The sequence below is a fragment of the Mus musculus genome, chromosome 7 (assembly GCF_000001635.26).
Source record: "Mus musculus strain C57BL/6J chromosome 7, GRCm38.p6 C57BL/6J".
Taxonomy (NCBI): Eukaryota; Metazoa; Chordata; class Mammalia; order Rodentia; family Muridae; genus Mus; species Mus musculus.
This window is the reverse complement of record NC_000073.6, coordinates 140,244,233-140,258,654: the sequence shown is the minus strand read 5'-3', so window position 1 is coordinate 140,258,654 and position 14,422 is coordinate 140,244,233. Positions and strand designations below refer to the sequence as shown.

The following is a 14,422-nucleotide window of genomic DNA, read 5'->3' as shown; positions in this document are numbered from 1 at the left end:
GAGCCTAGAAGAAAAGGTGTGTGCTACAAAGGGCATGGCTGGAGAAGTGACCCAAGCCCTTGGAGGAGCCCAGAAAATCGTGAGTTGAATCCCAGACATTGGACAGTTGGAGTTTAATTTTTGCTTTTGATTGTGACTGTGCCCTGATATTTTTCCCTTTTGAAGGAAGAAAATATTTTAGTGGATCCCACAGTTAAGAGGCTTTTAATTGTAAAAAGACTTTGGATTTTAAAAGATATTGGATATTTTAAAATGATTGAGCTTCTAATATGTAAAGACTGTGGGACTTTTAAAGTTGTTTAGATCTTGGGGATGAATAAGAACTAAGGGTTAAGGCTTACTAATGATGTGTTTGTGTGTCAAATTGACAAGGGGTCAATTGTACTGGCTAGTTCTATGTGTGTGTCAGCTTGACCCAGGCTGGGGTTATCACAGAGAAAGGAGCTTCAGTTGGGGAAATGCCTCCATGAAATCCAGCTGTGGGGTATTTTCCCAATTAGTGATCAAGGGGGAAAGGCCCCTTGTGGGTGGGACCATCTCTGGGATGGCAGTCTTCGATTCTATAAGAGAGCAGGCTGAGAAAGCCAGGGGAAGCAAGCCAGTAAAGAACATCCCTCCATGGCCTCTGCATCAGCTCCTGCTTCCTTACCTGCTTGAGTTCCAGTCCTGACTTCCTTGGTGATGAACAACAGTATGGAAGTGTAAGCTGAATAAACCCTTTCCTCCCCAATTTGCTTCTTGGTCATGATGTTTGTGCAGGAATAGAAACCCTGACTAATACAAGCTGCCTGCTGGTTGTACAAGGAGCTGCAGGGACATAGTTTTTATGGGTTGATGCCATGTGTAAGTGAGCTTTTTGCTGATGCATCACACTTGCTCCTGAAAGTAACTTTCCATCCATACTCCTATGGGTGACCTCCATCAATTCACTGGTTCACTTAGCTAGTCTCTGATAGAATCCTTTCTTTGATCAGTTGTTTTTGTTCCCTATTTGTGGGAAATATATATATATTGCTCACATCTGCCCAGGAAAAGTCAAACAACAGTATGTGTTACATGGATGGATGGCTGAATTCTCTCAAGGGCAACCTGGTATCTAGAGATAAAAGGAGGTTCCATCATTCATCAAGAATCCAGCCACATCCTTTTTACACCAGAACACTAGGAGGACCTATAGGCACCAGGAGGAGAGCCCATATTCTAAATCACACATGGAGGCTTTACACTCCACAGTGACACCGCAAAAGTCAGCACAGCAACAAAGCAGTAGGTGAACCCAATGTTCTTCAGAACCTCATGACCACCCATTTGGATCAGGCTATGGATGAAAATACACATGTGCAATCTACTCCATGCTGTACAGTGAACAAGACTCAAGGAAGCATGTGTCGCAGGAAGCCGTGATACAGAAAGTGTCTTTTGGTGAGGAAGATCATGCAGAGCCGTCAGTGGGACAATGGATGGAGAAAAACATGAGAGTAACATGAGCCAGTTCAATGAAAAGGGAAGTCTAGAGTTGTCTAGACATAAAAGATATGATTCTGAATGAGGGTGGTCAGTTTTGTTCTGTGAAGGTGTAGTCACAAAAATTTTGGTCACACCATCAAGCTTCTAGTCAAGACATTTCTCAAGACAATTCTCTCAGGTGTGAGAGCTACAATGTTGGGTGCAGTGACTTCCTACAGAAGTAGGACAGCCATGCTAGCAGGTAACGTAAGAGTTCACACTCTGTTTCATGAGGAGAAAACTACCTCTCCAAAGAACTTAGAAGCAAGGGGTAAGAATTCCACAGTCTGCTCACAATTTGGTCAAGACAGTAATCAAGAAGGAAATTAGAATCTTTTTTAGAATTGAATGGAAATGAAAACACAACATACACAAACCTATGGGGCTCAATACAGGGAGTTCTAAAAGGCAAGTTCATAGCGCTAAGTGCCTACATAAAAATGGTGGGAGAGATGCCATATTAACAACTAAATTGCACAACTGAAAGCCTTAGAACAAGAAGATACCATAAACAAAAACATAGATGTCTGAAAATACTTAAATTCAGGGCTGAAATCAAAGAAAGAGAAACAAGTAAACAGCAACCAAAATAAACAAACAAACTAAACCACTAAGAATCAATGAAACAGAATTGGTTCTTGGAGAAAATCAATGAAGTTGACAAAGAAGAACTCAGAAGATGGAAAGATCCCCCATGCTCATGGACCGATACAATGAATATAATAAAAATGGCCATCTTATCAAAAGCAGTCTACAGATGCAGTGCTATCCCCATTAAATTCCAATTTAGTTCTTCATAGAGTTAGAAAGAACAGTTTGCCAGATCAGGTTCCCCTCTAACCCCCACTGCCCCACCACCCCATCCACTTTCCCTCCTAAGTCCCTCCCTCCCACCCCACTTGTGATTTCTTTCTTCTCTCTCCCAAGTGGGACTGAGGCATCCTCACTTGGGCACTTCAGTTTGTTGAGCCTTTTGAAATCTGTGGACTGTATCTTGTGTATTCTGTATGGGGTTTTTTTTTTCTCTCATTTTTCTTTTTGGCTAATATCCATTTACTAGTGAATACATACCATGCATGTCCTTTTGGGTCTGAGTTACCTCACTCAGGATGATATTTTCTAGTTCCATCCATTTGCCTACAAAGGTCAAGATATCCTCATTCTTAATAGCTGAGTAGTATTCCATTGTGTAAATGAACCACATTTTCTGTATCCATTCTTCTGTCTTGGGACATCTAGGTTGTTTTCAGCTTCTGGCTATCACAAATAGGGCCAATATGAACACAGTGGAATACGTGCCTGATCTGGTATTCGGTGAGGGAAAAGGACTGAAGCCCTGAGGGCCAGCAAAAAGAATGCAAACAGGCAACCTCAGGAAATAGGAAGTTGGGGGGGGGAACCCCTCAGAATGCACCAGAGACCTGGGAGGTGAGAGACTCCCAGGACTCACAGGGAGGGACCTTTGATGAAATGCCCAAAAGTAGGGAGAGGGAACTTACAGAGCATACCTCCAGCAGATAGACAGGGCATCAAGTGAGGGATGGGGTTGCCATCCCACAGTCACAACTCTGATCCATAATTGTTTCTGTCTGAAAGAATTACAGGGATGGAAATGGAGAGGAGCCTGAGGAAAAGAAGGTCCAGCAACAGACCCAAAGTGGGGTCCAGCATTTTTCAACAAATGGTGTTGATTCAACTGGTGGTCAGTATGTAAAAGAATGCAAATCTATCCATTCCTATCTCGCTGTACAAAACTCAAATCCAAGTGGATCAAGGACCTCCACATAAAACTAGATACACTGAAACTAATAAAAGAGAAAGTGGGGAAGAGCCTCGAATACATGGGCACAGGGGAAAAGTTCCTGAACAGAACACCAATGGCTTATGCTCTAAGATCAAGAATTGACAAATGGTACCTCATAAAATTGCAAAGCTTCTGTAAGGCAAAGGACACTGTCAATAGGACAAAATGGCAGCCAACAGATTGGGAAAAATCTTTACCAATCCTACATCTGATAGAGGGCTAGTATCCAATATACACAAAGAACTCAAGAAATTAGACTCCGGACAATCAAATAACCCTATTAAAAAATGGGGTACAGAGCTAAACAAAGGATTCTTACCTGAGGAATCTTGAATGGTTGAGAAGCATCTAAAGAAATGTTCAACATCCTTAGTCATCAGGTAAATGCAAATCAAAACAACACCTCACACCAGTCAGAATGGCTAAGATCAATAACTCAGGTGACAGCAGATGCTGGCAAGGATGTGGAGAAAGAGGAACACTCCTCCATTGTTGGTAGGATTGCAAGCTGTTACAAACACTCTGGAAAACAGTCTGGTGGTTCCTCAGAAAATTGGACATAGTATTACCTGAGAACCCAGCTATACCCCTCCTGGGCATACACCCAAACGATGCTCCAAGATATAACAAGGACACATGTTCATAGCAGCCTTATTTATAATAGAAGCTAGAAAGAACCCAGATGTCCTTCAACAGAAGAATGGATACAGAAAATGTGATACATTTGCACACGGTGAAATTTCCCCTTCCTCATTAACCATAATATCAATAATGATATTGGCATTGTTCCACTCTTGTTTTATAGTCATTTCTAGGAGAGACAGTCCCACAGCAGACTTTCTGTTATTCTAGTTCTTACAATCTTTCCACTTCCCTCTACTGCAAAGCTCCCTGAGCCATGGATGCTAGAGCTGAGATGTCGATGAATCTACGGGGGCTGAGCCCCCACTACTCATTGATCTCTATATCACATCCAGTTTATGGTTTTCTGTAATGGTCTCCATTTGCTGTCAGGAGAAGTTTCTTTGGTAAGAGGGAGTGGCTACCTGCGTACGTTGGTCTAAAGAAAAGATTTAGAATGTACTTGAGGATTCGTGGTCTAGCAAAGCGGCAGTAATAGATGAAGGTCTCTAACAGGTCCAAACATGACAAACAAGGCACCAGCGAGTCCTGCCCTTACCCCATACTCTTGCTAAATAAACCACTAGACTTCCCATTAGGCTCCTCATTTGGTCCTTATTCTGACTCATTCGTGAGGTTGACCACCAAGGTCCAGCTATCAAAATACACTGACTAACCTGTCTAATCATAACTTACCAGCTCACCCTAGCACAGACTTCCCCTTTTTTTTTTCTTAAAAAAAAAAAAAAAAAAAAAAAAAACCACTCCTCCTGAGCCACCTGCTGCTGTTTCTGCCTGGTTCAGATTCACCCACCCTGTCTCTAGGGTGCTTAATAAAAGATCTTTTTGTGTTGGAAATCAGTATCTGGGTGAGGTTAGTCCCTAACCAGGGGCCCAGAAGGGGACACCCAACGGTGCATGGCTCCCTGCAGTAGAGTCTCTCCTAGGGTCTGTGACCTCGCTAGCCCCAGCATTGGCTAGCTTATGTTCCCTCCTGTTGAGTGACAACCTACATGTGAGTGCCACTTATTGTACCTTTACAGCAATCTTGTCACACTGGTCATTGGTGTGCTTCATAGGTCACAAATCTCCGTGGACTATTCATTGGCAGAAAGCTAAAATGCGAGAAAGAGGCTGTAAGGTTAGAGACAACTCAAGCAATCTAGCCCTCTGACCCAAATGTGCTGTGTCTTTAGTAATAGGGGCTTACCTTCAACTTCTAAGAGGTGACCAAGGACAATAGAAGTGGCCTATATTGTTTGGGGTACCCTGAGCCACTCAAAAAGAGGATTCTGGTGCCTCATATTGAGTTTTTATTAGTCTATGGCTCTTGTGGGAAGTATTGTCAACTCAGATGATGTAACATAAGATATAATTCTAGGCAAATATAGGCTGATATGATGCTTTGAGGCTTTATCAAACAACTTTAGTATTAACTGTCCCTTGTCCCTCAATGTCTTTCTGTATCCTGCCCAGTTGGATATCAACTGTATCCTGTTATTCCCCCAGCAGCCCCACTCCCTACCACCACCCATGGTGCCTCACACTTTCCTGGTTCCTGTGGTTAGTCCATGTTGCATTCTCACATCTGAAGTCTGGAAGCTAGGAACCCCAGGTGAGGGAGAATACATAGCATTTGTCTTTCTAGGTCTGGGTTACCTCACTAATATGATTGTTTCTAGATCCATCCATTTGCCTGCAAATAACATAATTTTATTTTTCTTTACAGCCAAGTAGTATTCCATTGTGTATACTTAGTACACGTTTCCATCACCAATTTCATCTGTTGAAGAACATTGCGGTTGCTCCCATTCCTTGGATCTTGTGGATAGGATGGCAATGAACATTGATGAATAAGTATCTGTAGAGTAGGATGTCAAGTTCTTTGAGCATAGGCCAAAGTGTGATACAGCAGGGTCATTTCTTTCTAGCTTTTTGAGGATTCTCTGTACTGATTTCCATAGTGGCCACACCAATTTTCATTCCCACCAACAGTGTCTGAGGGTTCCTCTTTCCCCACAACCTCACCAGAATTTCCTGTCATTTATTTTGCTGATCTTAGCCATTCCAACTGGGGTAAGACAATTAGGAGTCACTCAAGATCTTCTGGCTCCAATGGGCTTGGGAACATCCACTTGTCATGATCTGCCTTCCACAGCACACAGAGCTTGCCTCAGAGGCTCAAGCCCCATTCCATAGTTGCTACTGTTCTTTGTAGTCATCTACCCCCATGGTACTGGCATCTCCAAAAATTCTGGGGTCATCATAGCAACTGGACTGAATCTTCACCAGTAGCCTATACTAGACTGTCTTTAGAGACTCTAGTCCTGCCACATGGTGCCAAGCCTCAACTTCCTTCTATGACCCCTTAAATGATAGGGTTCTCATACTGCCAATACCACCCGAGGAGGTTTTTACATATTGCCAAATCTAGAAGCCAGCATGATATGCAGCCTTTCCTCTCCCCTACTCCCAGACCACAGATTCTGTGTCCTAACCCTGAAGAAATATTCCCCAGAGATTTTGCCTCCAAGATGCTGGTCTCTTTATTGCAGCTAATTTCTCTACCCCATCTAACCAGAATCAATTGTCCTAATAAAGCAAGATTTCACTTTAATAATTCTGATCTTTTGTAATCACGGCTGATTCTTCAGGCCTAGCTGACCACAAATTCTTAATTCAAAATATTGCATCAATAGCCTGTCAGAGTCTTTGCTTCCCTCTAAAACCTTCCAAGCCAGGCCTCCATTGTCTGTGTCTCTTTCAGCATCCCTGGCTTTCAAGCTCTCACCACAGCCTATTAAGCCCTGAGTACTCAATGACTTTCCTAGCCTCAAAATTCAAACCCCTTCTATGAGCATCCCAAAAACAATATGAGCAGATCTGCCCCCCACTCTCTTGTACCAATTCTTTATTCTAATATGGTTTGTACTGTTATGATAAAACATCATGACCAAAGGAAACTTAGAGGTGGGGGCTGTAATCAGCTTATAGCTTACAGTCTGTCATGAAAGGAAGTCAAGGCAGGAACTTGGAGGCAGGAACTGAAATACAGGCTATGAAGGAACACTGCTTACTGACTTCCTCTCTACGGCTTCCTCAGCCTGCTTCCTTATACACCCCAGGACCACCTGACCAGAGGTGGCACTGCCCACAATGGGCTAGACCCTCCCACATCAATGATTACTCAAGAAATGTCTCCACAGACTTGCCCACAAGGAGTCTTATGGGAGTATTTTCTCCATTGAGGTTCCTCTTCCCAAATGGCTCTAACTATGTCAAGTTGAAGATAAAACTAGCCAGGACATGCTATAATGGGGCAACAATTAGATACCACAAGCTAACAAATGAAAAGCCCAGCACCTGGAGTAGGCTGCTTCTTCCAAAGTTGTTGGCCTCTGAGGTTAACCTCCAGAGCTTGACAGCAAGACCCTATTGCTAAAGACATACTTGAATCAGAACATGAAGAAATCAAGTGGGTACTGACTTGGGGACTTCATCCCTACCTCCCAGCTTTCATTGTGCTGGAAGGTCCTACGCATGCTACTAGAACAGCAATCATCAATCCTACCCAGCTATAAGCACAGAGAGATATAAAAATGACAGGCCTGGCAAGATATGAGCACAATAATGGTATGGATATTATGGGAGTCACTGACTACTTTCTAGTTGGATAGAAAGCCTACTGTACAAGATGAAACACGTACATGGTATCATTACAAGACCAAGAACCTATGACTTGTCATATGACAGCATCTGTTTCATTTCCAATAAATTAAGTTTATCAAGAAAAAAAGCTGCACAAGATCTACATAGAGGGGAGTAGGCTTCATATCAAGGGCTTAGGACATGGTCTAGAATGATGACAACATCACCCAAAGAGTTCTGCAGATGCAGTGCCGTCCCTGTCAAACCCTGAGCAGGTTCTTGGAAAATTAGGAAGTTAATCCTAGTATTCTGGTAGAGATGAAGATTCCCAAAGACCCACAATCATATGAGCGGCTAAATACATGCTTCTTCATCTCAAAACTTATAGCAGAGCTACATGAACCAAAGCACTGAGGCCAAACACAGAAACCAATGGAGCAGAAATAATAGTAAAGAAATCATCATACACACTTATAATCACCAAATTTCTTAAAGGGCTATGACCATTCATGTAGAAAGAGCAATGTTGTAATAGAGGTTCTGGAGAAACTGAATATCCATGCAGAAAGTGTGGATCAGGTCCTCCCCACACCAGAAACAAAGTGACTCAAGACCCATCAAAGCCCTGGACGTAGTGCTAGGAAACAGCAGAAAGCAGGCAGTGAAGCCACAGGGCTTCGGACTTGCGATGTGAGGTTTTAAATGTGACACCAGAGCAGAAGCACAAAGCAAAGACCAGAGGTTGGGATGAAGCAGACTTGAAGCTGTATGTACAGTAGGATCTCTTCACAGGGGAAGCAACACACAGGATGGAGTTATGCATGTGTTAACGAGGCTCTCACATGGCTCTCACATGGCTCTCACATACAAATGTGCAGAACCATTGACACCACTCAAAACACACAGGCCACCTATTGCTGAAATCCATAACAGAGCTGAGCAGAGATTTGTCCAAAGATGAACAAACCTGAAAGGCTAGAGATGGTGAGAAGGAGGCCAAGGAACATATGAGCTAGGACATAGGTCCTGAGTTACTGGTCCAGCTGCTCATGGTCATCACAGCACAGACCCCAGCTCTCAGACCCTGACCACACCACATCACACACTGCCAGTCCATAACCTGACTCACTTTTCCCTGAAAAAAATTAGTGTAACATCTTGGTCGTGGCCACAGCAGTGTCCAGGATCTAATGAATAATGTAAGATCAGTGATTTATTGCCACACAGTGGAAAGCCTGCTTCTACACAGGCACTGACTGAGTCCAAGTCAAAGTGGAAACTCCCAGATGTGGATCTACCACCACCACACACCAGCTCCTAGAAAACAATGTGAGTTGTGAACAAACCAGGTCATACTGCAGGTGGTGACGCTCTCCCCAGGTCAGCCCTCACTGAACCTCCAGAAAACCCTGACAGGGGTGCTCACCACCCACCAGTCAGACCTCCTCCACGTGCCCTTTGGACAAATGCTGGGCTGAAGCAACTGAGGTCAGCGAAGGCTCCATGCAGGCTCTGGATGGTGTGACCTGACAGCCACTACTTAGTCCCCAGAAAGGAATGGTGTATGAGGATACAGAACCACATTCATCAGCCCTGACAGAGGACCAGAGAGTAAGTGCTGGGGTCTATGGATCAATCACCTTGACCCCCTGTTCTGTCCTCCCTTAAGCCTTAGATGCCACATGGATACTGAACACAGACACTACTAGTCACTTGGCTTCTTAGGAATCACAGCCATCTGTATCCTAGACAGGATAATGAGCACAACTTTCAGGGGTTTCCCAGAGTTTCCCATAACTACCTCTTGGTGGCAAAGTGAATTGTTTTCAACTATGAATCTGGGGTAAGGGTTCTATTGACACTACTGTGGAGCGGATATCACAGACTTCTCTCTTCATATCCATATACACAATATGAAGACTAAAATCCTCAGTGGGTGCTCCTACCTGTGCATACAACCTGGGTGTAGGTCAGAAGGTCACATTGCTCCAGGACGTTCACATTGATCAGGCATTGTAAAATGTTGGTCTCTGTTCCCTGGCATGTAAGGTACTTCTGCTCCTGGTTCCCGTTAGTTCCATCGTGGGCTCTGGACCATTGCAGAGCAGTGCCACATTCCAACTGTCTGCAGACAACGCCAGCCTCCTTCTCATGCAAGTCACATCTCAGGGCAAAATTGGAAGCCCCAGTGGCCTGTGCAGTCCCAGCACAAGGACTGCCACCATCAACTAGCCCCATTTGTAGTGTGGTACCACCTGGTGGAATAGAAGAGAAACTGAGTCTTGGCATCCTGTTCCTAGAGCAAACACAGGGATAGACACTGACTACCCCACCCTGAGTCATTGTCCAAGGTGCTCCTGGAGGTGTTCCCACCCTTTGCTGTTTTTCTAAGGTAAAAATCCCATCCTTCCAGGGGAAATGGGCCAGGACTCCCGCCTCCTACACCTGTTAACTCCTTGGCTGGAGTCTTACGCATACTGGGAATGGGAACGTTTTCTCTAGTAGTCACTATTAACAAGGGAAGTAGCCAACTTTTGAAAACTTAAAGATATTATTTAAAGTTATGGGAAAGTGTCTATAGAAGATGAAAACCCAGCTCTCTTAAACTCCAGGCATAATGTATGTTCATACAGGCCAGACCCTTCCCTGGGCAAATGCCTTAATACTTCCAAGACCAAGACAGAGAAAGAAGGAAGGAAGAAAGGAAGGAAGGAAGGAAGGAAGGAAGGAAGGAAGGAAGGAAGGAAGGAAGTCTGTCAGTCAGTTTCAGGGACTAAGGAACTCAGGGTCTCCATCTAACCTACCAGAGCAGGTAATCACAGCCACACACTGGCATTTGCAGCCACTGATGGTCCCCCAGGACCCCAGACGGCACTCCAAGAAGGTGGATTCATTGCCATGGCACTGGGCATCATATAGCCAAGGTTGCCTCATCTCTTCAGGTGTCAAAACATACCGGGGCATAAACTTCACAGAGCCACAGCCGAGCTCTCTGCAGATCACTGAGGCCTCCTGCATGCCCAGGCCGTCTGCACACATAAGGCCCCACTGCCCACCATTCCGCAAGCGTACTTGGCCTTCACATTTATTATCACCGCCCAGGAAACTCACGAAGTTCTCAAGAGCCAGATCTTCAGGAATAAAGACAAAACAAAACAACAACAACAATAAACATAGGGATAACATTCTGTATTTCATTTGGAATGCTTCAAAATTAGACAGCTCATCTTCAGCTGGGCATGGTGCCACATGCCTTTAATCCCAGGATTCGGGAGATAGAGGCAGTTGAATCTGAGTTCGAAGCCAGCCTTGTCTACAGAGCAAGTTCCAGGACAACCAGTGCTACACAGAGTGTCAAGAAAACAGAGGAGAAGCAGGAGCAGGAGGAAGAAAACTCATCCTCATTACTCCCTAATCCCTAATTTTTTCAGATTTCTCAGTCGTAAATACTCTGCATTGTTACAGAATCCAAATGGTTGCTTTGATGATATCAAAGTTAGCAGAAGGAAACGCACATACAAAGTAAAGGCATCAGACATCATCAGCACTGTGCCATCCCTGAGAAGTCACCTATGTACTATATACCTGTGTCCCTGACACCCAAGGTCTTCACACAGCAGCACGCACTCACCAGGAACGAGAGTCCAGCAGGTCAGCAGCAGTAGAGGCCAAAGTCTGAGAAAAGAGAATGCCATAACCACTCTCCTTTGTAAGTACAGCTCCCCAGGCTGATGGCTTCAGAACAGGTACCTGTCTCTGCCTTCAGGAAGAAAGTGAACTCCAGCTCAGGGTGACAATATTCTGGAGCCAGAGCCCTTCAGCACCATAGGCTCCTCCCCCATATGAGAGCCGTCATCTCTCACCCAAAGCAAGCACTCACCCACCGAGCCAGAGCCCAGACAGTGCCAGCACAGTGAAGCTTCCTGCAGCTGCTGCCCAAAGCAGTACCAGCTGTGTGGAGAGCAAGGAGTCTCCTCCCAGAAAGGCCTAGATGGCTGTAGCTGTGAAGGTCAATGTCAGAAAAGACATTAAAGGCCTTCTGCCTCAAACAGAAAATCTGGCTAAAGAACAGAATTCTTCCAAGATCTTTGTTGTCAATAGTCAGAGCTAGTAATTTTTTTAATTAGGTATTTTCCTCATTTACATTTCCAATGCTATCCCAAAAGTCCCCCATACCCCCCCCACTCTCCTACCCACCCACTCCCACTTCTTGGCCTTGGCGTTCCCCTGTACTGAGGCATATAAAGTTTGCAGGAACAATGGGCCTCTCTTTCCACTGATGGCCGACTAGGCCATCTTCTGATACATATGCAGCTAGAGACACGAGCTCCGGGGGTGGGGGGAGTGTACTGGTTAGTTCATAATGTTGTTCCACCTATAGGGTTGCAGATACCTTTAGCTCCTTGGGTACTTTCTCTAGCTCCTCCATTGGGGGCCCTGTGATCCATCCAATAGCTGACTGTGAGCATCCATTTCTGTGTTTGCTAGGCCCCAGCATAGTCTCACAAGAGACAGCTATATCAGGGTCCTTTCAGCAAAATCTTGCTAGTGTATGCAATGGTGTCAGCGTTTGGAGGCTGATTGTGTGATGGATCTCCAGATGTGGCAGTCTCTAGATGGTCCATCTTTTTGTCTCAGCTCCAAACTTTGTCTCTGTTACTCCTTCCATGGATGTCTTGTTCCCAATTCTAAGAAGGGGCAAGGAAGACACATGCTCCACTACTATGTTCATAGCAGCCTTATTTATAATATCCAGAGCTAGCAATTTAATCCCTGTGTTTTCAACATGTTTGCCCTTGGCCCAGTCATAGAAGGAGTGTACATCTCCCTGAGGAGACAGGCCTGACTACTTGGCCTCACACGCTAGTTTACATTACCAGGTAATAGATAAACTAAAGAATGTGTAAAGAGAACATAAAGTCATCACGGTTCAAGTGTCTACTTATTGATAAGCCTTTATGAGTAGCTGATTGTCAAATGGAAAATATGTACTGCATACTGGCCAACTTTGTTCATCGGGCTCAAGTCTGCATTACAGCAAATCAAGTTCTCAATGAATCTGCACCACACAATTTCAAGAGTTTATTTATAGGAGGCAGAGTGTGGGATGATTTTTAGTTTCTTTCTATGCCTTGTCTACCTACATAGATTCATTTTTCTTTGTAGTCTTCTCTCATATATTACATCCCATCCATAGTTTCCCCTCCCTCAACTCCTCCCAGTGCCCCACCTCCGTCTTCCCCAGACCCACTCCTCTTTCATTTCCCTTCAGAAAAAAAAAAAAAAAAAAGCTGGTCAGATTCTAAAATGAGCATCAGTTGTGTAAACAAAATAGTCTCAATAAATAAAAACATACACCCACAACAAAATTACAAGGTCCAGAAGAAAATAAAAATTCAAATATCTTTAATGTAAAATTATTAAAAATGACAAGGTGGAGGAGGAGCTCACCAGGCCACACCCCTACCTGAGGTTGATTGATGGTTGATTGGTGGTTGAGCACTGCTGGGAGAAGGATTCGTTTTTCTCTTGGTAGGTATGGCCACTGAGAGGTTGTTCATACTCCAGTTGAGAGCCTCAATCTATGGACATAGTGGCAGCCCTAACTACACTCAAGGAGTTAAAGTAAAATAAAAGAAAGCATGAAATTAAGAGAGAGGCATTTGAGAAAGTCTGGAGGATGTTGGAGGGGCAGAAAGTGGATATGACCAAAATATATTGTACATGTATATGAATTTCTCAAAGAATAAATAATTTGTCTTGAAAAAATGACACTGTGGCAGAAATTAAACATCATATTTTCAAACAATTCACAATGTTCATACCATATTGTTGAGTGAAAAACAGATGAATACACAGCTGCATAATGTACGCTCAAAAGATGCACATATGCCTATATAGTTCAGAATTGTTGCATGTAGAATCTAAAAATCTAAAAATCTGCAAATCTCATAGTGTGTTGTATATGATATACATGAATACATATACTAGAGATGTGAATTGTGTGGGTTTGAATGTTAAAATAGCCAAAATGTATATTGTTATACTACATAGAGCCTTTGTGATTACTAATAAAAGCAGTAATTTTTTTCTTCAGGTACCAACTCACACAAGTTGTCCTCTGGCCCCTCCATATGTACCCAAGACATGTGTACAAGCATATACAAAGATAAATAAATTTTTAAAAAGAGAAAGAACAATTATTCTGCAAAGGCCCTTCCCATTTAAGACTTTAACCAGAGTCCTGGAATGGTGGAGTCTCCCAAGAGTTAATGAGGTAACCTTAGCCGGAATGCCCAACAATGGGGAGATGGAAAGTGAAGAGACTACCTCCAGTAGCCAGACAGGACCTCCAGTGAAGGGATGGGGACACCAACCTACATGCAAACTTTTGACTCAAAATCAGTCCTGTCTAAAAGAAATGCAGGTACAAAGATAGAGCATAGACTGAAAGAGATGGCCTTTCCGTGGCTGGCTCATTTTGAGACCAATCTCATGGGCAGGCACTAATCTCTTTCATTATTTTTTTTCTTTAATTTTATCTGTAAATCATTTTTTACACTCCGTATTCCATTCCCCACCCCTCCACATCCACCTTCCAACTGCTCATCCCCACCCCCACCCCATCTCCACGTGAATGTCCCCCCCCCCACCCTACCTGACCTCTAAACTCCCTGGGGCCTCCAGTCTCTTGAGGGTTAGATGCATTATCTTTGAATGAACACAGACCTGGAAGTCCTCCACTGTATGTGTGTTGGGGGCCTCATATCAGCTGGTGTATGCTGCCTGTTTGGTGGTCCAGTGTTTGAGAGATCTCAGGGGTCCAGATTAATTGAGACTGCT

The 14,422-nt window shown here is 43.9% G+C and overlaps 1 protein-coding gene across 6 annotated transcripts in view; it reads right to left on the bottom strand.

Moving 5' to 3' along the window:
- Positions 1–11,376, bottom strand: part of 5830411N06Rik (RIKEN cDNA 5830411N06 gene) — a 53,456-nt gene extending 42,080 nt beyond the window's left edge. For 3 of the 6 annotated variants that reach the window (XR_389955.1, XM_006536189.1, XM_006536186.1), the window contains exons 1-3: positions 11,211–11,376; positions 10,384–10,710; positions 9,526–9,834 (exon numbers count right to left, since the gene is read on the bottom strand). Coding sequence is in view for 5 of the 6 variants with exons in the window: in XM_006536189.1 (XP_006536252.1) it covers positions 9,526–9,834; positions 10,384–10,710; positions 11,211–11,274 (700 nt within the window). In the remaining variant the exon portion in view is untranslated. The remainder of the gene's footprint in view (positions 1–9,525; positions 9,835–10,383; positions 10,711–11,210) is intronic. The other 3 variants (NM_175533.3, NM_001128146.1, NM_001128145.1) reach the window with 3 other exon arrangements.
- Positions 11,377–14,422: the final 3,046 nt, after the last annotated feature.